Source organism: Xenopus laevis, chromosome 2S (assembly GCF_017654675.1).
Source record: "Xenopus laevis strain J_2021 chromosome 2S, Xenopus_laevis_v10.1, whole genome shotgun sequence".
Classification (NCBI taxonomy): domain Eukaryota; kingdom Metazoa; phylum Chordata; class Amphibia; order Anura; family Pipidae; genus Xenopus; species Xenopus laevis.
In genome coordinates this window covers 44,558,453-44,581,307 of record NC_054374.1, presented here as the reverse complement: position 1 = coordinate 44,581,307, position 22,855 = coordinate 44,558,453, and the positions used below count along the sequence as shown (strand labels likewise).

General features: G+C 37.1%; 1 protein-coding gene across 4 annotated transcripts in view; it reads right to left on the bottom strand.

Annotated features, from left to right (window-relative positions):
- Window positions 1-876: 876 nt before the first annotated feature.
- The window catches only part of ngf.S (nerve growth factor S homeolog), a 72,327-nt gene continuing 50,348 nt past the window's right edge, over window positions 877-22,855 (bottom strand). Inside the window, exons 2-4 of one of the 4 annotated variants that reach the window (XM_018249163.2) lie at window positions 10,325-10,443; window positions 5,184-5,272; window positions 877-1,725 (exon numbers count right to left, since the gene is read on the bottom strand). In XM_018249163.2, coding sequence (XP_018104652.1) covers window positions 1,018-1,725; window positions 5,184-5,204 — 729 coding nt within the window. In that variant the 5' untranslated portion in view covers window positions 5,205-5,272; window positions 10,325-10,443 and the 3' untranslated portion in view covers window positions 877-1,017. Of the gene's footprint in view, window positions 1,726-5,183; window positions 7,236-10,324; window positions 10,444-22,855 lie in introns of those variants that run through there. The other 3 variants (XM_018249165.2, XM_018249164.2, XM_041583719.1) reach the window with 3 other exon arrangements.

Below are 22,855 nucleotides of genomic sequence, written 5' to 3'. Positions count from 1 at the left end.
CTTTGCGCGAACAAATTTTGCTTTAATATAGCTTTTGCAAACACGGAAACTCTTTAACGACCACTTCCGACATTTTATAGTTTGTGCCAATGCGCAGTAAATATAATAAAACATCGTTCTGAAAAAGTCGTTATGTTTGCTCCAAAAGATTACTACACCTTCAAGCACTTCTTAAGAGTGCGCAATTAAAATTTGCAATTAAAATTCGCAATGCAATAACAGTTTAAGGAACAATATTACATTGCGAGATGTGGATTTTTATTCTTATTGGTGCAAACTGTTTTGCTCTTTGCAACTTTAATTACATTCCCCCGATCATGTTTTGTCTTGCATTGTGTATCAAACACCAGCAGAAAGTCCTTGTCATAGTGGGTGAAAATACAAGCAAATACATTTTTGCATGATTAAGTTATTTTAAGGTTTCGCTTTCAGCGATTCTCAGCACCCACTATGACAGGGATTTTCATGTTAAGTCAGATTTCTTTGTGTCAACCATAAATAAATACATTTAAATACTATTAACATGAAAATAACGATAGATGGAGCAAACTTTATTGACAGTGCACACAGCACAACGTTCTGTCAGAAACTGTTGTTGCTATAGATAAACTTGTTCCACCTGTGTGTAAGCTGCACTTATAGCCTAAATATTTTAGTTACAGTTTTTCCATGTTTGATGTTCAGATCGATATATAGTCAAGTCTCATTCTTATAATTAATTTATTTAAAATGTTTTATTCAATACTCGTTGTGTATAAACTACATTTATAGTTCTACAGACTAGAAAGAACTTTTTATTATATCTGTAAAAAAAGTCAGAACTTTGTCAGAAAGTTGTCTACATAAAACTAGACTTGAAAAACAACAAACACAGAATTTTAAAAATTGTTTAATAATAAATAATGTCTCTCTTTTGCAGTATAAACTATAAATATACCATGCAGTCCATATAATTTAAAATAATTTACAATCTGAGGTAGGGGTGGGGAGAAGATAGGATGGCAAGAATGTTTTCACTTAGGTTCGACCTTTCCTGCTTAGCACACAGACACATGCTGTATCAATCCGTATGAATCTCCATGCTGCTTGCTTCCCTTCCATTGTTAATGCTTTGACAAAGGTGTGTGTGGTGGTACAATAAGAGTTCCAATGCTTTGCATCAATCCCACGGCATCCACTTGAAACTGGCTTTGGGTCCCTGCATTTGGTCTCAAAAAAGTACTGTTTGAAAACACTATTGTTTATATTTACTTCTCCCAACACAGTCACTTCCTTGCCCTTGATGTCAGTGGCTTTAGTCTTTTCCCCAACCCACATACTGACACTGTCACATACAGAGTACTCCCCTTTGTGAAGAACCGGATGCACTGTCCTCTTAGCCCGAATAGTTTTGTTAAGAGATTCCTCATCATCCAAGTATTCCAAATGTTGGAAGTCCTCAGACAATGGAGGAGGTTGGGTGCTAAACAAAACTCGTGGAGATCGAAATTTCCTTTTTCTAAAGAGTTTAGGGTCCACTGTGACATTGCGAAAGTATGAAGGCTCTTTGGCCTCTAGTTTTCCGTGGGAATGGTGAAGAGACTTAGTTCGATGTGTGTGATGAGGAATGCGGGATTTTGCTGAAGACCTTGCTGGAGCATGGTCTTTGGTCTTTGGTGCAGCCTGTACGCTGATGAGAATTGCTATCAACAAAGTGTAGTACAACATGGACATTACTCTATCCACCTAAAAAATAAAAAAGATAAATATGTTATGCATAGTGTAAATAGTAAGAAAATAACAAAAACAGCAAAACATCTGCTTTATCTAATTTATAAAGAGAGATGCTTACTAGAACAGCAAAATTACTAAAAGATATGAATATTCTGATTCTGATATTCTGGTTTCTAGTGAATGTTCAGAACTTGAACCACATCACAGTTACATTATTCATATATTCCTATATATACCTGATTAGCTTTAAAAGGACTTGTTCGTCTGCCAAAACTTTTTTTACTTCCGTTTTTTCAGATTTTTAAAAAATAAACAAATAATTTCAAGCACTGTAGCAATATACATCAATTAAAAAATATGCAGACTTTTCATGATTTTTAATGGTTTGGAACATTTCCCTAAGCCTAGCCCACTTCTCTCCTTCTGATCTGTCTGACTACTTTGTTAAGCTGGCTGACTACTTTTACTTTGTATCAGCAGCCATCTGTCCTTAGCCTGCATCCTCCAAACCCCACAATTTCCTGCACATGTGATATCAATAAGGAATGGAACATCACAGTGTAATGCACTGTGGGTTATGCAGTTCCTGCATGCTGTCTGTAAGCTGTGGAGAAGTTGTTAAAATTTGTAACATCAGTGTTTAGTCCCTCCTTCCCTGCCAGGTTTTAAAATGATGCAGAAAGAGAAGAACTGTTAAACAGCTGGATTGCAGCATAGAAAATGGCATTTATTCATACTTTTTGAAGAAACATGTAACTGTGATGGGTATATTAGGGGTTTCTGTGTTATTGTGGCCTCTTTATCAAATTTCGGTTTACACTTCAATATTAGAAAAACAATCACAAATAGAAAGTAATAGAAAGTAATTGGGAAAAGTGTTTATTTCTGGTGAACTATCTGAAACCAACTGTACTGAGAAAGTTTTGAAGGTGAACAACTCTTTTAAACTGTAAATAAATGCTTCATGTTAAAATATATGAAACAAAGTTACCAATGAAAATGTAACACCTTTTTGAGGTAGGGGTAATTGTTGTTGAAGGGGTAAATGTTAGGAAGAAATTACCAGCAACAATACAGAAAGCTGAGACTAGAAAATCTGGGAACTGTCTTTTGAGAAATAAATGGATAAAGCACAAGGTGAAAAACTATACTTGAGCCTAGACTGCCATAAAGTTGAAAGAACAGTTCACTTCATTTCAGGGGCTCAAAAGTAATTGGACACATGAAATTGATGGAGGAGATGACATCCAAACATAATGGGAAGCTGCCCATGCATGAAAAAATTTGGTCTTAATGGGATTATTTTATTTCTCACAGATAGAGTTCTATTCTCATTTTTTTTTTTTCTCTTTTTCTTTTGGGTAGCTATGAAAATTTCGGTACGACTGCTTACTGCTTTTTGAGTGGGAGACGTGTACTGACTTTCTGTCGCTAGATCCACAAATACTGAGTAATACTGGGACGTTTGAAGCTTATGGTTCTTAGATGGTTATGTACCAAGTGTTTTTTTTTTGTTTTTTTTTTTAATGCGATTGTAGTAGATGCAAAGTGACTGTTCTAAGAAGATATATTATGTCAATTTACCTGCTATGTCATTGTATGATATTGCTGTTTTCTTTATATACCCTCACTTTGTCTATTATGGTATATTTAATGCTTTGCTATCATACTTTTTTTTTTCTGTATGTAATCAGTTATGATTTGTGATAAAAAAATGTCAAAATCCAATAAACTATAAGTTATAAAAAAAGTAATTGGACAATTACAACTCTAAGGCTATTTCATGGGCAGGTGTAGGCAATTCCCTTGTTATGTCTATCAATGACAGATAAAAGCCCTGGGGTTTATTTGAGGGGGGGTGCTTGTATGTGGAAGATTTTGCTGTGAACAGACAATATGCGGTCAAAGGAGCTCCCCATGCAGATGAAACAAGCAATGCTTAAGCTGCAAAAACAGAAAAAACCCATCCGAGAAATTGCTACAATATTATTGCTACAATATTAGCCTTAGAGTCAATTGTACAATTACTTTTGAGCCCCTGAAATTAAGTGATTGTTTTAAAACAAAAAAAAGCTTTAGTTTCTAACATTTTTATTAACTGTACATATTAAAAAACCTTGCAAGGTGTCCTTTAAGCATTTGCTTCCAAAATGGGTTGATTAAAGTGCATTAAAATTCTACTGGTGCTTGAAAACAATGTTTACTGTTTTGTAATGTAGAATAGAGTTTGAAAATAGATCACTCCAAATGTGAACAGGATCTAGTCCAGTATATGCTTTTATATGGTAGCACAGGTATGGTATCTGTTATCCAACAACCTGTTATCCAGAAAGCTCCACATTATGGGAAGGCCATCTTCCATAAATTACATTTAAATCATTTCAGATTTTTTTTTTTAAAAAAAATTTCTCTGTAATAATAAAAAAGTACCTTGTATTTGATCCTAACTAAGGTACAATGAATCCTTATTGGAGGCAAAACAATCATATTGTGTTTCATGTTTAAATTATTTTTTAATAGACTTAAGGTATAGAGATCCAAATTATGGAAAAAATCCTTAATCCCTTTATTTGTAGCAAGCCATTCTATCACTAATGCTCTGATTTAAGCAATAGCAATACAAATATTTGGAAAAAGAACATTTTGCAAGTTCCTTGTTGATTATTATTCATTGTGATTTTGCTTGTCCATATAAAACTTAAGACACGCTTCTCAGGGAGAACTATGATGGTCAGTATGCCCTTCCATGCCTGACTTCGCATTCACTGAATCAGGTCTGGATTGAGAGTCAAAATAGGCCCTGGCTTTTCAAGTACAACCCAAACAGCCTCCAACCAGCCACTAAATAAAACTGTTTATGGCATCTTACAGCTGCCCCTCTGACATTTGCCAGAATCCACAGATTGCCAGTCCAGATCTGCAGTGAATGGTAAATGCACTTAATAGCGCTGAAACTAGCAGTTGTAAGGACATACAAGTAAGTATTGTCAAGAATCATCATCTGACAGTTCCAAAGAGTCAAATATAAACTGTAACTGGCATTTAAGGTAAAAAATTACCAAAGAAGTGAAAAGACTTATATAGCATTATATTTAAAAAGTGGTTTTCTCTGAATAATGAAACTACTGAACACTGTTTGTGTTGGAACTGTTCTGCATGAATACTGTCATGCTCACATAGATTAGATCCACTGCAGACTTCTCTATAGTCATTAAGCCAAGATTCAGAGACAAAATTTGTCTTGAATTCTCCTGAGGCTAAAAAACAATGTGTTGCTATTCCAAACCTTAATCAGTAAATAATGAAGTAAGGCTACAGTATCATTTGCATATATTTTATTCCAAAAGATTTAAAGATATGATTTATTGTTTTCAAATCTGCTCTGTTGACACTTCTGTAAAACACTACAATGTAATTAGTTGTCAAACTGTTAAATCAAAACAAGGCTGAGCTGGTTTTATTACACTTACAAGACAAATATCGTGATTCATCCTTATCTAATACCAGGGACATAATCCAGCTTGATTGTTTATGTCTGCATGGAAGCGACTTCACTGTTCTGAGGACACAAATCAACAATTTATGGCTCATTTTCAATAGGAGGACATGGTGGAATGTGCCCTGTTTTTGTCCACAAAGCACCCTGACACTTTCAAGTTGCACCTACTGCTCCATGAAGTTCAAAAGAATTGCACTCTTCTGTGTATGCAGTGCTACAGAAAAAGGGGCAGGTTGTGAGGTTCCCTTCATTCCCTTCCCTTCAAAAATTTCAGGGAATGCAAGGTGCTCCAAGGGAGGAATGAAGTAAAGTGCTCTCTTGTGCCTGTGAGTAGTGCAGTGAGTATTGGCAAAAGTACTTTGTATCTAGAGATCTCCATGAAAATTATCCCTTTAGCCCTTTAGATGATTAGATTAGTATACTAGATATACTATATGTATAAAACATAGCATTACTGTGTGGTTAGTATCAAGGCCATGTAGCACTATCCCTAGGTTCAATTCCAGCAAGGACACTGTAAGAAGTTTATGGGGGTCATTTATAAAGTTTGCGCATATATGTGAAAAAAAAAATTGAAATTCTGTTTGCACATTAAGTACACCATTCTTATCCAGCTTTATAAATATAACCATGTGCAGGGCAAATATTTTCACTGTGCATATCATTCTGCCCTGCAAAGTTTATAAATGAGCCCCTATATGTTTTCCCAGTGCTGTGTGGGGTTTCCTCTCCAGAGTAGTAATATTGCTGCTACTTGTTGCTGACTACAAATATGTCAGGGTCAGGAGTTCAGTTAACAGGAGCTGACAAATGTAGTAAAATGGTGTTAGCACATGTAGAAGAAAGGCTAAAAAATTCTCCAGTGAGGTTTCAGATATGTCCATGATTGTGGTGTTTCTAATTTTCCCAAAAATGAAAAATATGAATTCATTATCTTTAAAAAATTCATTTTCTCTTTAGTTATTTTCTGACCTACGTTGTTCAAATCTCTGAACATAAGATAACTAACTCCGGATTTTTTTTTGCTACATTTTGCAGCACATTGGTTAACAATGCCAAAATCAAACATTGATCCAGAAGCAATATTCTCAAAATTCTTTAGATATTATCTTACCTTGTTGTATTGTGTATTAGTTTGGTTTTCGATGGTACACACACACTCTTAATGTTCAATCAACCATTTTTTTATTCCTGGCATTATTTTTTTCATTGTTTAATGCTTTACAGGGTTGGTTGGTTTAACTGAAGCAATAAAACTAATGTTTTCCCTATGGCTTGTACATTTTAAATGCACATTTTTCAATAATTACTATATTATTAAGGCATCATGAAGAAATGGATTTTTTCCAGCAGGGTTTTAAGTTTAACAATCTCCTGCCACTTTATTAACAATTTATTAAAACCATAAGAAATGAGCAGTTTTGTGTGTGTTACACACCTCATGAAGAGAATATACCAAATCTGATCATGAGTTATTTTCTGCAATGTATAATATCCTTATTATACAACAATTGATATGATGCTAGATTGTAAAAACATTTATACATATAAAATAGGATTGCTTTTTACCGTGGATTAATGCTAATATCAGTCACCTAATGTAAATGTAATGTTAAGAGAAGACAATTCAGTAAAAAATTTTGTTTGAAATAGAATAACATATGCTATACCTGCAGTCTCCTATGACAAATAGTTTTAATATAATTCAATAAAGGTTATATAAATGACAGTTACTCTTTCTCACACTTCTCATAATAGAGATTAGAGGATTGGCTAAATGTAGGCCCATGGGTTAGGTAGGGGCCTAAAAGCTTTTTTATAGCACCAGTTTACACAAAGGTTTCATTCTTATTTGTATAGCATTACCATTTTTTCATAATTTAGCATGCAAATGTGATAGAGAGGATCATAAGTCCACTGCATCAAATAATTGTACAGAAATATCCTAGGGTTTTATGGAACACAAGACCTTAAGTCTGCTAAATATCATTTAAATATGAATTAAACCCAATAAGATTGGTTCTCCAGTAAGGATTAGTCAAATTTTAGTTGGGATCAAGTACAGGGTACAATTTAATTATAACAGAGAAAAAGAAAATACTTTTTAAAAATGTGAATTATAAGATTTAACTGGAGTCTAAATTACAGAAGATTTGGAGCTTTCTGGATAATGGGTTTCTTGATAAAGGAATATAGTACTTATACTAAATAAGGAAATCACATTTAGGTACACCTTTTAGTCTCCTAATTGTAAATTATAAATTTTCTATCCATGCTCAGCATGAACTCTACAAATAAGGGTCGTTTTTGACATGTCTGTTGTTTCAATAAAACCAAAACTATTTGTATATATGAATACATACATATATAATGAATTCCTCTGTATCTATTCTGCCTTAAACATCATAGCAGTAGAGTAATAGAAGGACTCATTATACAGAACTCATTATCCCTCCTGAAGCTAAATGTACTGATTGAAAGAGAAGGAAAATGGAAAGAACAAGGTCTAAAACCATGATCCATCTGTACACAGGCTTAAATGATCCCTTAAAGCATCATGCCACAGTATTTCTGAAATATAAAAATAAATTAATTCAAACAGGAAATAATACAAAGTTATACATATTGTATAATACAAATCCTAAAGCATACTGTAATTAATTTGAAAATCCCTTTCTTGCACAGCCTTAACATTATTCATGTATACAATGCTGTAATACTTTTACCAACAAAGCCTACAAGTTCCATTTAGATATTTGCCTTATAACTACTAGCGCATAACGTTTCATGCCATGGCAATGTATTTCAGATGGCACAGAGGAAGCTATTACTAAGGCCAAAAAACATGAACATGGACAGTTTAAATTCCACATGAAACACTTTTTAAAAGTGTTTCATTGTTTGAAATGCTAGTGACACACACAACTCTATAATCCAGAAAAGACCCACACTTTGATTTGTCTAAAAGGTAATATGTTTTAAAAAATATTTTAATACTATATCTATGTATATATATCTATATATATCTATCTATATATATCTATATATATCTATATATATCTATCTATATATATATATATATATATATATATATATATATATATATATATATATATATAATTGCTTCCGAACTTCACCCAGTTGCATGGTTAAAGGAGAAGGAAAGTCTTCTTTCACTTGGGGGTGCCAAATGTTAGGCACCCCCAAGTGATTGTATTTACTTACCTGAAACCCCGTGCTTCTGCACCGGCCCGGAATTCTTCCAGCGAGCACCACAAATCGATCCTCTTCTGGGTTTTTCTTCTTGCGGTTGCCCATGCGCAGTAGAGTAGAACTTTAGCTAAAAAGTCGGCTATTTAGTTCTACTGCGCATGCGTCTGCCCCAGGAAATTTGATGAAAGAAGTCAGAAGAGGATCGCTCTCTGGTGCTTGCTGGAAGAACCCGGGGCTGGTGCAGTTGCTCTTGATAGGAGCATCAGCACAGCGTTTCAGGTAAGTATATACAATGACTTGGGGTGCCTAACATTTGGCATCCCCAAGTGGAAGAAGACTTTCCTTCTGCTTTAAATACTACATTTACATTTTCAAAAAAGAAGCAGCAACTATAGGGTATTATTAGAAACAAAAAAGTGTATTAAGCATGTATAGCCAACTTAACATTTCGGTCCCAGTTGGGACTTTTCTCAAGACCATGAGAAATATATATGTATATACAATATCAATTTACTCTAGCAATTAGAAAATATTTGAACCTTGGTTTCTAAGACACAGGTGCATCTTTGTACTAAAGGAGTAAAGTTAAATATGAAGTACATACAGAGATATGATCATTCAACTCAAATAGTTACAAGACTTGGTTAAGAGAAAAAAGGAACATAAAGAGCAACGTCTTGGCTATGAGGTCAATAGTAAGAAAGACCAGCAGGCTTACAGATAATACAATCATATATTGTGTTAGGTAAAACAGACGTTCCACCATCTACCATTATCATTATCTCTTGACTGATTATTCTAGCAGATGATCATTTGTCTACAAATCAATGTAACTGGAAAACCTGCCCAATTGCCTCAATGACCAATAGCCAAAGTATGAGCATGTCTATTCCAATCATACAAAGGACCAGCTTGGCCTATATGTAAAGATATTGTATTGACATAGATACAAGTATTTCCACCATTTTCAATGCACAAGGACTAATCAGTACTATCAATATCAGTGTTGTTCAGACAAGTTTGAAAATATCAGTTGTTTTGGTTCAAGTCAATAAAAATATCTGCAACCAATATCATCTCTAAGATGTTGCGCTTTATGTTCATGTTTTATCATCCTCTCTACCAAGCACACAAGTTCATAACTGTTTACTTTTTAAATGACCATATCTAGCCAGCATTTAGCATAACATCTGACAATCGTTCTAACTAGTGATGGACAAATTTGTCCTGTTTGCTTCGCCATGAAATCTGCAAATTTCCTGAGAAATTTGCGCAGCAGGTGAAAAATTTGCGAAACGCGAATTTTGACACCGGCAACAATGCATCTGCATCAAAGTTGATGCCGGCAACAATTTAGATGCCAGCGACATTTGACATGCTTTAAAGTCAATGGGTGTCCGTTTAATTGTCGCCAGCGTCAGAATTGTCACTGGTGTAAAAAAAAATTTGACCGGCAAAAAAACGCGGAGAATCGCCACAAATTCTCGCCTGGCGAATAAATTTGGCCATCACTAGTTCTAACTGTGTAATATATATGTATATATATATATATGTCTAATAAATTAATTATGTTATGTACCTGTACCTAGCCAAGTTGCTTAGAAAGCTTTTAAGGTTTATAAACTCCTGTTTCCAGTAGAATAAACTACTAACACAGTACAAGTTACAACATCTGTAACTAATAACAACCAATGAAAACTTTGCTTTCATTATTTTAGCTGCTCAAATAAAATCAATCAATCATTGGCTTTATATATTGTACTAGTGAAAAGTTCAGTGTGTATTAATATATACAGACCTTTGTCCAACATTTTGTCTTGATACAGAAATGTAAAAAAAAATCCATAATGGTGAGTAGAGATCACACAATAACTTTATTTCAAAACCTCCTGCACATACCTTTGGTTGTACAGAATGGAAAGCTGCTCTATTATAGAGGCCTTTATTGCGCTCAAACGCTGAGCTGAGTTGAGGCCCAGCATACCATCTGTACGTAGTGGAGTCCAGATGGAGCTTTTCTGTTGGTAAAAAGACAATTAGCATAGGTATTAATGATGTAGAGAAAGACCTAATAAATAGTATGATAGTTCAGGGGCAGTAGAATGAACAAATAGAAATACTGACATAAGAGAATTTCATAAAGCACAAGCTACATTTTAATACATTTAATACTAATTAGCAATAATGATGATGAGTACAGTTTTGCCTGCCTATCTAAGGAGTTATACTGGCACTGTGTTTGGAAGAAATTTGCAACATGGGCAGGACCGAATTTGTCTTCCAGGCAATCAGAGGCCCGGCATCCTACACCACCGCCCCCCCCTAAGATCAGATGTACAGAGGGGACAGAACGTGCAGAAATCTCCTGTGTGCAGTGTGCCTAGACTCCAGTGACCCAGGCCCTATGCCTGAGCCATTGCCAAAAATCTGGGCCTGAAAAAACAGTTGTATCAGAGTGTAAAGTAGCTTCTCTAACAAATTATAACTGTATATTCTATTGCAGATCTAAAAATGCCCTAGCCATAATGCAATTTTGGATTCCCATTGAACCCAATGCATTTTGGCAACATTTTAAAGTTTCTAGATTTTACAGTTCAGTCCTTAATAAACCGGCTCCTTAGTATCCTGTTTTTTAACATAATTAATTCATAACCATAGAATGTAATCTTTTTTCCCCTCCTTTTGTTCAAGGCATGCTCTTTTGTCCACTGCCATGATGTACAAGTAAATTAGGAGCCAGAGAGAATGTATTGCCCCATTCTGTGTATGTTTCTAGGGTGCATGTCTAGATTACTGCATATCATGTGCATTTCAGTATTGCTAAACATTTTTATTGCTTAATGTTCACAAAAAGCATCAGTATATATATTTTAAACTATGACAGTTGTATCATACCATGTGCAAAGAGTGCCTTATCAGTCCTAAACACAGGGACGTTAACTTAACTACTGAAGGCTCCATGCAAAGTTAAATTGCCCATGAAATGGAATATAAATGTATAAAAGTGTGCACTCTGCCACTGTAATTCATGCTGGATATTTTACACTTGTACTTTGAATCCCAGTATCTGCTTCCTGTAACACTGAACATGTTAACTTTATCCCTACATACTAATACACCCAAAGATGGCTGCTGTAACTGCAGCCCAATGCTTTGAGTTCCAAGGCATAAAATGACTATATAAATCAAACCTTTTTATGAATTTTGGATGATATTTTCCATTTAAGATATTTGTTTGCTATTACACAACATTTCACTTATTGATGATGGATTGTAATCCTAACTAAATGAATTAAACTCCAATAATTGATGGTGACAAGTTTCTTTCTGCCCCGCAGCCAAAGGAAATAGTATAAAATCACAGCCTTGTTTTTGTTGGAGCTGTTCGCTGCCAGCATACTTGCTGTGTCTCATCCCATTACCAGACATACAAATTTAACAACTACAGTATACTGAGGTTTTCTAATATTTCTGAATGGAAATATTTCTGACCAGAATCTACACTGATCTCTGTGAAACTGAATTATTATTTCAACCTTTCATCACCATGGGTTTTGAACCATAATGCTCAGAAGGAAGGGAAGTTCACTTGAGACATGAAAATGCTGATAACCTAACAGCCTATTTGGCCAGAGTCTAATTGCACAGTATATGACTGCCTGTTACATGGACTGAAAGATGTGGGAATACGTTAAAATGCAGCATAGCTAGAAGAAAAAGAGCACAAACAGATATATATGGACTGAAAGATGCTGGAATCTGTTAAAGATGCAGTAGAGCAAGATGTACAGATGTACATGGAATCTTTTAAATCACAAACCCCCAAAAAACTGAATTGATGTAAACTTAATCAGAGCACTTTTACCATTTACATTAATTTTCTATTTAAAGTGGTTTCCAAAACATTATTATAGTTCTACCCAGTTTTATACTGCTAGTAGGGATTTAGCTCAGCAGCGTGAAGGCCCAGAGTGTCAATGACACAACTGTCTATGCGCTTTCTGTGCACTGGTTTTACTGGGCCGGAGAATGGGGTGCCGTTTGTCCCAAATAAATTTTGTATACAAAACTATCCCTAATACACAGAATTAATGTCTCTCATGGTATATAAGTATTTGTGACCATACACAGATAAAAAAATATACAAAAGACATTTCTATTAAAGAATGAGAACAAAATCTGGTTAGTGCACAAAAGGATGTCATTATATCACAAACTCCATTCTGTACATTTTAACAAGCAATCTGTCGCACAAATGTATAACCTCCATGTAATGGATGCACTTATGTGCAAAGTTACGTACAGAATGTATTATGTAAAAAAAAAAACTTGGACATAATATATAATAGTGTAACTAACTAGTGCATGTTAAGATAGATTTGAATGACAAAATAGATATTTGTGACAGAAAGCAAGATTTTATTGTACAGGAAGGATTCATTCTTTCCACAAAATGAAAGCTCAGTTTCACAAAACAGATAAAATAACCATTCTGTGAAGCAACACTGTCAGTCACATTCCTGAACCAATAAGAACAAAGCTTGTTGCCATATAACAAACAAGATGAGAAGTTGCCAGCTCTGCTCCACATGGCTACATCATCCCTAAGGTATATTATCTGGCCTGCTATAGAGAGCACCCTCTAATGTCCCCTGTGCTGCATAGTAATAAACATGAACAAACATTTCCTAAAAGGACTGCTGTTAAACACTACAGGTTCATAATTGGAAGTTTTTACAAATGCCTGAGAAATATAATGCTGCGCTTATAATGATTGTAGAGAAAGACAAGTATGCAAAACATAAATTATACTTTTAGGTGATATGGCTATTCCTAGTGTTGTAACCGGCTTGTGTGGACATTTTGATTAAGGGCATTCCTGCTGTTTTGCCATTGTCTTATGATTCATTCCTGTTCCTGTTTCCCTCTTCCTGTCTAAGCAGAGAGCAATAATGGGACAGGCCACACCTACCTGCCATGTTGTAATAAATGTACCAGAAGCAGGGGGGTAACTACAGAGGAAGCAGACCCTGCAGCTACGGGGGGCCCAAGAGGTAAAGGGGCCCCATGAGGCCCTAATTCATATACAGTTTCAATAAATATTGTTAAACAAGTCAACCTCTAAACATTTTGGGGGCCTGAAAAATAATTTGCTGTGGGGCCCAGTAATATCTTGTTACACCACTGAGTCCAGAAGTTAGTGTGCTTGTCTGTTTGCTTTTCCTGAACTAACACAGCAGAATCATTTAATCCACTACCAGCCAGTTTATCACACATCATCGTGCAGCCTAACCCATAATTATAATAGATCTAATATCCCTTAAGTGTTGTCTGACAAACTCTCAGAGTCAGTTATAAGTTTTGTATATGATTGTTAGGTTTCAATGTCTCCTCCTAGCTGTAATATTGCACCAGTTAGTTTTTAGCAATATCTTAGTAATATGCTTAGCTATAGTTCAGCTACTACATAATAGGTTTAGCCAGAGATGTGGGACTGATCATGTGCACACACATTCTGTATAGTATGATGTGTAGGTTACTGTATATGAGCAGCCACTCCTGAGTACTGTGTGTAAACAAAAAGGGTAATTTAGGCAGGGGCAATTTTAGGGGATCATAATTTATCAATATAGAAGCAACAAGCTGCACAATGCCTTACATTTATTTATAAAAAAGGGCTCTAATGATGCTGTCCCCTTACCTGCCCAGTGCTTAACCCTTTCGCCTGGGTTGCCTAGGGCTCCCAGCCGACTTGTCCCGGCACTGCCTTTCACATCAGAGCAGGTTGAGAGGTGGCACAACACTAGCGGTTATCCTAGATTCTGCCCTGTCTTTCACTCCTCATATCCAGTCACTTATTAAATCATGTCACTTCCACCTAAGGAACATATCCAAAATACAAAAAAGCCTACCCTCACTCTGCTTAACCAAATGCAACACCGCATACAGTACCACATTTCTCACCCACTAAATTCGATCTTGCCCACTCCCACACCTTGTGTATTGCTCCCTTCCCTTTAGAGTGTAAGCTCTTTCTGCATAAGGCCTTCCTCACCTTTTGTACCGGTATTAATTGTGATGTATGTAACTCCATATGTTCTATGTATATAATTTTACCTGTATATGATTTAGTTGTATAATCACATTTACTTTACAGCGCTACGCAATATGTTGGCCCTATATATTTTAATAGCAGCAACATGCCCTGTGGTTTATGTAAGAGAAAAATAGTGGGTGTAATTGAAGCAGAAAGCCTTTAGATTATGGCCCAGGTTTGCCTGCTGCACCAAGGGAATTTGTAAAACACTTTTTATTTATTTGTACAGAGAGTTTTGAGGAAGGCATGTTTCAAATAGCAGCTGCTTCATAAGCAATACAATGTTTCTGGTTAACAGTTCTTAATGTATTAGGACCTAATAACATAAGAAAATGTGTATAAGAATATGTTGTTTCTTATGGGTTTCTCTGTCTGTAGGGGTAAGTTTACTAACCCTGGACTGATCACATCCTGATGTTTTCCAAACTAAACAGTTTGCTGTGATCTTCTAATTAATAAAGTATGAAGCAGTTATTTATTTCAAATCTTTGCCCCATTGTGAATTCATTATTAAATGGACTACATCAAATCACACCCTTTATATAAATGCATATTTAGAAACACACTTAGAAATAACGTGCCATGTACAGTACAACAATGTCTAACAAAAAAATCATACGTGCTCTACAATATTACTTACATGTCTGATTAATTCTAAAATTTACTGGTTGGTAAATTCAACTTGGAAACTCTGATCACAGCAAAATACAATAAATGTAAATCGTACTAGAGTTTATTTGTATATCTTCATGTTTTTCTTATAAGCTGGAGAACAGAGGGGTCATTTTTGAGTGGATGCAAATGTTGCACTCATTGAACAGTTTATTAAAATGATTTGTGTTCATGCTCCTTGCACTTCCGTATAGATGGGCCAAGCACCATTGTGTCCATTCTGCCTCTTCTATTGAGTTGTGTGCAAATGCGCCTATTTACTCTGTGGAACCCTGGACCTACCACCAACCTGGTTATTCAAAGGTTCCCACAGCAGGTTGCTTAAACAGGGACAGCAGACATACTGCATGTCCTTAGGATCACATGCATATACAATTGTATTTGGTTTATTGCATGGGGTGCCACAATTAAGGTGAAATTATGAGAAAATTAATTAAAAAATGAATGTTCAAAATTGCAGTTTAGACACTTGCGGTCCTCAAAAATACTCATTAAAGGCCTAGAAGAAAAAGTTTTGTTTTATATAGATTAAACTGGTTAAGGGGATGGAAGACTTAAATGAGGGTAGACTGTCAAGGTTGTCAAGGTTGAGGTTGTTCTGTGATCTTTCATTTTCAATTTTTGCACCAGCTGCGTGATGCCATCGCGCCAGCGTCAAGACGCCGGCATTGGCCCACGTGGGTTATGGGTGCCTCCATCTTGAGTGTGACACTGCCGGAGATGGAATCGCCATTGGGTGCTCCTGACAGCGAGTGCTTCATCACAGTGAGGACAGTGAGGTTGTGGAATGTCCTGCTGGATGATGTTGTGATGGCTGATTCTGTTAGAATCAGCCATCTAAGGGCTTGGATAATTTCTTGGACAAGCATAATATCCAAGGCTACTGGGATTCTTAAATCTACAATTAATATAGATATTGGTATATATAGTTTTAGTGGGTGTGTGTAGGTATGTGTGCTGAGTTTAATTTGGAGGGGTTCAACCTGATGGACTTTTAAACCCAACTTAACTTTGTTTGTAACTATTTTGAAACTATGCTATGGTTTATTACTAACATAACTCCTTAAAGGTTTACTGACCATCCTTTGAGTTTGTGTTTGAATACAGTTTCATAACTGAATCATTCACTTAAGGCACATAATTCCAGTGAATAATGTAATACCTTGACAGGTTGCACTTTTTTCATTCTCAATCACCATTTTTGAAAAAGGTCTTTGTAGAAAGCACATATGGGGGAATGTAATAAAAGTTGCAAAGAGCAAAACAATTAGCACAAATAAGAATAAAAATTCTAATTTCGCAATGTAATACTCTACCTTAAACTGTTATTACATTGAGAATTTTTATTGCGCATTTGCGAATTAATATTGCGCATTGCCCACTTTTAAGAAGTGCTTGAAGGTGTCGTAATCTTTTGGAGCAAACATAACAACTTTTTTAGTAAGAAGTTTTATTACATAAAATTCGCAAACCTTCTTCCACTGTCGGAAGTGCTCGCTAAACAGTTTCTGGGTTCAAAAAAGCTATATTAAATTTGCACAAAGGCAATTTTTTTCGCACAGAGGCATAACTGTTCGCATTGCGAATATTTTTCCTGTAACCGACTATTATTACATTCCCCTAATGATATTTTCAAAACTTGCAGTCCAAGGCAAAAGCAATGGATGATAAACACTCTTTTAACAGTATAGGTTGGATTTTCCATTGTTAAGTCAAAAGTCAAAAATAAAAGAAAAATATTATACAACAAATAAAAAAAGAAAACAAAAGCATTTATTTCCTTTGACAAATAAACATATAGGGTTTCCAGTTTGTAACATGAGCAATCAATGAAGTGTTTTATCTGTAGTGAGCAGACATTGTTTCTCAGTGTATTGGAAAATATCACATAACCCAGGGTTTTAACCTTGCTGCTAAGTAAAGAAAGGGAAAGTATCAGTCTGCAACAAGACAGAGAGGCTGGAAATGCAGTGTAGCGTGTCACAGAATGTACAGCAGTGCCACAAAGGGTTCCAACAAAGCATATCATGGGGCGTATTTGCTAACACGCACAGGACATTTGTTTTGCTTTTTACCAATATCCTGTTTTGGTGTTAATTATCAATACACCCCCAAAAGCAAACGTTTGCCACTTTTCTGTTTGCATTGCCCCTTTTTATAATCCATTACCTGCCACAATGGAGCTTACAATCCTAGGTTTCATTCACACACAGGGGGCTGATTAACCTGCCTGTAAGGTTTTAGAGTGTTGGCAGAAACCAGAGTACATGGAGGAAACCCATGCTGATAGTGTTAATACACTGCATACATTTTTTGTAAAATAAGTCTTATTACCTTGGCTGTTTCAAAGAAGCTGAAAAGGAACAGTTGACCCTAAATAACCTCTATTCTAAGCAGCTATCACTCTTTAAGGGAAAGGTTTTTGCCACCTCTGGTAATCTGCCGGGTGCTGCTGCCTAATACAATTTTCTCACCTTGCCTCATGGCAGGAGCAGCCCTGTAAATGCAGACAGCACTCGATTCCAGGTCCAAAAGCTAAGTGCAGCCTTTTTGCACTTTGAACACTGTGCGGGGCATTGTGAATATGGCCTACAGTTTGCACCTCTGGGAAAAAATGTTGTTGTTTTTATTCAGATTACCTGTAGAATGGAAATTTGTTTCTGAAGAAATACAGATACTTTTCAGGCCCCAGATTTACAAACGGGGCACCCCTAGGCCGTCTCTGCTCATCTTCCCCTTTCCGTCCCCCTCCCCATCTGCTTCCCCCTCCGCATTCGCGTCTCTCTGCCCTTCTCTTCCCCCTCAGCGTCTCTCTCTCCCCTCCCCATCCGCCTCCCCTTCTGCTTCCCCATCAGCTTCTGATTCCCCCTTCACATCATTCTCCCCTTCCCGTCCGCGTCTCTCTCCCCTTCCCGTCCACGTCTCTCTCCCCTTCCTCCTCAGCGTCTCTATCTCCTCCCCGTCCGCCTCCTCTTCTGCATCTTTCGCCCCTTTCCCTCCACCTCCCCTTCTGCTTCCCCCTCCGTGTCTCTCTCCCCTTCTGCTTCCCCCTCCACATCCGCGTTCCTCTCCCCGCCCCCCTCGTGCGTGCGCGTATATATCTTGAATATGCGAAATTATGCTTGCGCAACTGACTTTAATGAGGCTGGCTGGCATGCCGCCCTTGAATTTCTGCCGCCTTAGGCCCGGGCCTTTGTGGCCTTGCCACAAATCCGGGTCTGGATACTTTACTGATTTACCCTGCTTACAGATGTGGGATTGAAGATCAAAATGAGGCTTGGCACTACTGAATTAAATCTCTTTACAATTTGTGAATACCTGGAATCCAAACATATAAAATTGGCACTATGTAATCAGAGTTTTGGCACAGTGTTAATGCAGCCTTTACGTAAGATAAAGGTAGTTTGGGATCAGTTACAGCATATATAATTGCCTTCTAAAATTTAGCATCGATTTTTTATGTGGGAAATTCAGTGAAAGGCACTTAAGCCACAAAGACATGTCAAGACAGACAAGAAAATGAAGCAGAATTATTAATTATTTTTACAAGTGCATTCTGCCTCTCCTTATAAGTACAGAGTTCCACTGTTTGGTGCAAAACAATTAAGAAGCCTAGAACTAGACTATTTCAGCTTTCACAAAGAACATAATCCTCCAGTGGGCTGAGACTTTTGACCAGAGCTTCTTGGTAGTTGAACAGAAGGTAGTAGTGATCATAAACTAGGTAATGCACAATATGCCTTCATTTCACTTGGATAAGAGGTATAGCCAAGCACATTAGATTCTACAAAGAAGGCTGCGCCAAGTTTATAGTTTAAAAAAAAAAAAAAACACCACCATCTAAACAAAAAGGGATATTTGTAAAAGACTACATAGGATACATGCATGCATCATTTACTTCCTACACTGCTGCCAAATCAGCCTGGAGCTTTCCAACACTGGATGTTGTCCTTTTTGATAATGTGTGACTGGTACTAACATGAGATTGGAATGATTCATCTTTACTCACAGGAAGTGTATGGAAGATGCCTGTCTGTGAGTTTATTTCTACATTCACAGCGCTTGTGTTACATATATGTAATAAATAATGACTCAATTCTTTAGTCTGGGCAAATATTCTCAAGATTTTGCTGGATGCAATAAATACAATTTGGTGACATTACACTTAAAACAATTTGGTGACATTACACTTAAAACAATGCAACTTATTGTATACCATATGTGTAAATACATACCGTCTGTGTATCAATATATATATAGTGATGGGCGAATTTGCGCCGTTTCGCTTCGCCGAAAAATTCGCGAATTTCGCGCGAAATTCGCAAAATGGCGAAAAATTCGCGAAACGGCGCCGGCGTCTCGTTTTTGACGCCGGCGCCCGTTTTTTTGACGCCGGCGCCCGTTTTTTTTACGCCGGCGCCCGTTTTTGACGCCGGCGCCCATTTTTCGTCAAAAATTTTTTTTGACGCCGGCGAATTTTTTCGGCGAATTTTCGCGGGCGTTTCGCGAATTTATTCGCTGGACGCGAATCGCGCAAATTCCCCGTGAATTCGCGCCTGGCGAATAAATTCGCCCATCACTATATATATATCTACAGACCTGCTAATTCCCTATGGCCAGACTGTAATTTATATCCCTATAAATGGCACGTTTCTACGTCAGAACGCTCCGTTTATAACTTAAGTGATTCAGCAGTTGTCACTGCCGCACTCTCGCTATAGCTTTTCCTCCTGCCTGTCCTCCTCACTTGTCACTTCCCCACTTCCTCCTTCACTCCACGTGCTCACTTGTGCCTCTTCTTAAAGCCTTTTCTCTGTCACTCTCTGCTGCTTGCTCCCTCAGTGTCTCTCTCCCTCTTTGGTTTCCCCTCCATCTCTGCATCTCTGGTCTCGCTTCATCTTCCTCTCTCTTCCTCTTTCGCTGCCCCTCCTTCTTCTGTCACACTCCCTCTGCCTCTCCCACCTCCTTCACTTAGCTTGTGTTCTTTCTACTCTCCCACCATCCATCTATCAAGCTTCATTATTGCTCCATCTGCATCTTTCTCTCACTGTTCTGCTCCCCCTCCCTCTCCTGGCAGGCACACTCCCTCCCACACCCTGTCACTCGTGTTTTTTCCTCTCTCCCACCCTCTAGCTATCTAACTTCATTATTGCTCCATCTATCCCTCCCACCCACGTCCTTCTCCAGTCTTGTGCCCTCAGTCATCAATCTCCTCTCCCTCTGTCCCTCTCCCCTCCCATTCTCCATTCATCTCTGCTGTTGGTCATCTCCCTACATCTTCCACCCTTCATGCCTTTCCCCTTCTGCAACTTATTAACCTACAGCAATAGGGTTCCACCTGTCCGGTTTTGACCCGGACAGACTGGTATTTTGAAGGGCTGCCCGGGTCAAAACTTCCCTTGATTGACAAGGGCGTGGCGTCATAGCCCTGCCCCCTGATGCAACGGACACTCCCATATATGTTATGGCCCTGCCCCTGACATCATGACCCCACCCTCGCCTGGTCTCCACCGCTTCAAAAGGTGGCAACCCTGTACAGCAATATGAGTGTGACATGGCATGGTCAGGAACAAAGGAGAAGAATCACGCAAAAATAACTCAGAGTGACTACCATGGTCGGACTGGAGCAAAGGGGGCCCACCTGGACCTGGCCTGCATAGAGGTGCAGCGGCGCAAGGGTTTTTTTTAGGGGGCACCATTGGGGGAACAGGTCCAGGGTGGTGGGGGCCCATGTGGGCCAGGGCCCATTTGGTTTTTTTGCCCTGCTGGCCCAGTCCGACACTGGGGATTACAGGGAGACATAGTAATAAAATAAAAAACTACAAGGGGAACAAAAGTGTGGCATTGGGTAGATTAATATAGAGCAGAGTCAGAGAACTCCTTGAAGATGCTTCACATATTAACACTGTAGAGTATAATGAATAATGCACCCCATACTGAAATGTATAAAGATATTGAAAATCTCTTCGGAGTTACATGACTTCATATATATATATATATATATATATATATATATATATATATATATATATATATATATATATATATATATATATATATATATATACTGTATATAATTGTTTTCTTGACATATGTCTCTGTAGTGTGATAAATGTATCATTTGATGTTAAAGCTCACAATCATGTGACCAGGTGCTATTTTCAAAAATTTATTTCAATGCAGAATTCTGCTGAAGGAGAAATTCTGCACATATATAAACACATATTTTATTCCATAATAAAATCCCTTTAAGCTAGCGGAGTATAGATCTCAGTAAACCAAGAAAATCTAGCACATTTAGCTGTGACATTAGTACCATTTTATTTTCTTCTTGCTATTAGATGGCCTAAGAAGACTTTTAGGCAGATTTGCATTAACACAAATATAAAAATATCCTCAACAGTAAAAAATCAGACCAATTGTGGTTTACATAATGGTCAGAAGTTTAGCTCCCTCTATTGTTTGAGGAGGATAGTGTTTGATCAGAGAAAGTTTAGTGTAATGTTTCCATATGGATTGTATTATCATAGTTTTGTTTAAAAAGCCGACATGTTCCAAACTGTTGTTTAAAACATATTTCAGGCAAGTGGCCAGACTGGATAAACAAGTGATTCAACACTAGCTGAGAAAGTGCCCAGCCCTAGTTGTGTGACATTAAAAAAGCATGTCATTGCATGTTGCTGTACTGTGCCACTAAATAAATAATTATAATACCAAATAATGTACAAATGCATAGCATGCAGAACTGAGCATAATAAAATAATAGGGTACAAAATAATACATTGTTTTTAAACAGTTTTTTTAATTACACGCAAACTATTTCTTGACCAGTGACCACTCATCAAAAATGTATATATTGAAGTCAAAATATGGCACAGCAGAAATACAAGGTCCTAGTTAAGTAACAGATAGATACCTGTAAATAACATTTAAATGGTTTAAAGGTAAAATGAAAGCAATTCACAAAGCTTCCATTTAATTTTACAGCCCATTTAACCTAGATATAGCTGGCAGAGAAAAGAACATACAGTAGGCCTAGATTATTTGAGTTCAGTGGCAAAATATTTTCAAATCACAGTTCATCATCAGCAATAACTCAGAATTCCTACTTTCATTATTTTCTGGAATTCTAAATGTTATTTACCCCATGGGAATCTAAGCCTTAGCACCAGAAACCTGAAGAATAAATACTCAGCAAGGCAGTATCCAGATAATTATAAGAATAAACAAGCCGCTCAGTTTTCTTGACAATTACCCTTTCTACGTGCAGTCTCTTGAGATTGACAAGGAATAATAATTGTGTAGCAGTGTTGACAAATATTTTGATCCTTTTGTGCACATATGGTGACCAACTCAGGAAAAGCAAATAGCTGAGAGACTTCCGAAGACTGTTATAGCACAGAAAAAAAATGTAAAATACATATTGATAGCCAGCTTTAACTTTCCTTATTTCTCTGAGTATAATCTCTATTTTGGCTCAACCGTCACCCAGTAACTGGGTAAATAAGTCTGCATGTAATATACATGATGTTTTTTTTAAAAATGATTTTTAAGGGGGATGTCACGTGATGCGTTCGTGAGTAGACGTGTCGGCACATCGCTCTGTCCCGGACCGAGGAAAAAGCATCATAAGCTCCCATTTTTATCCCCTAAAAGGTGAA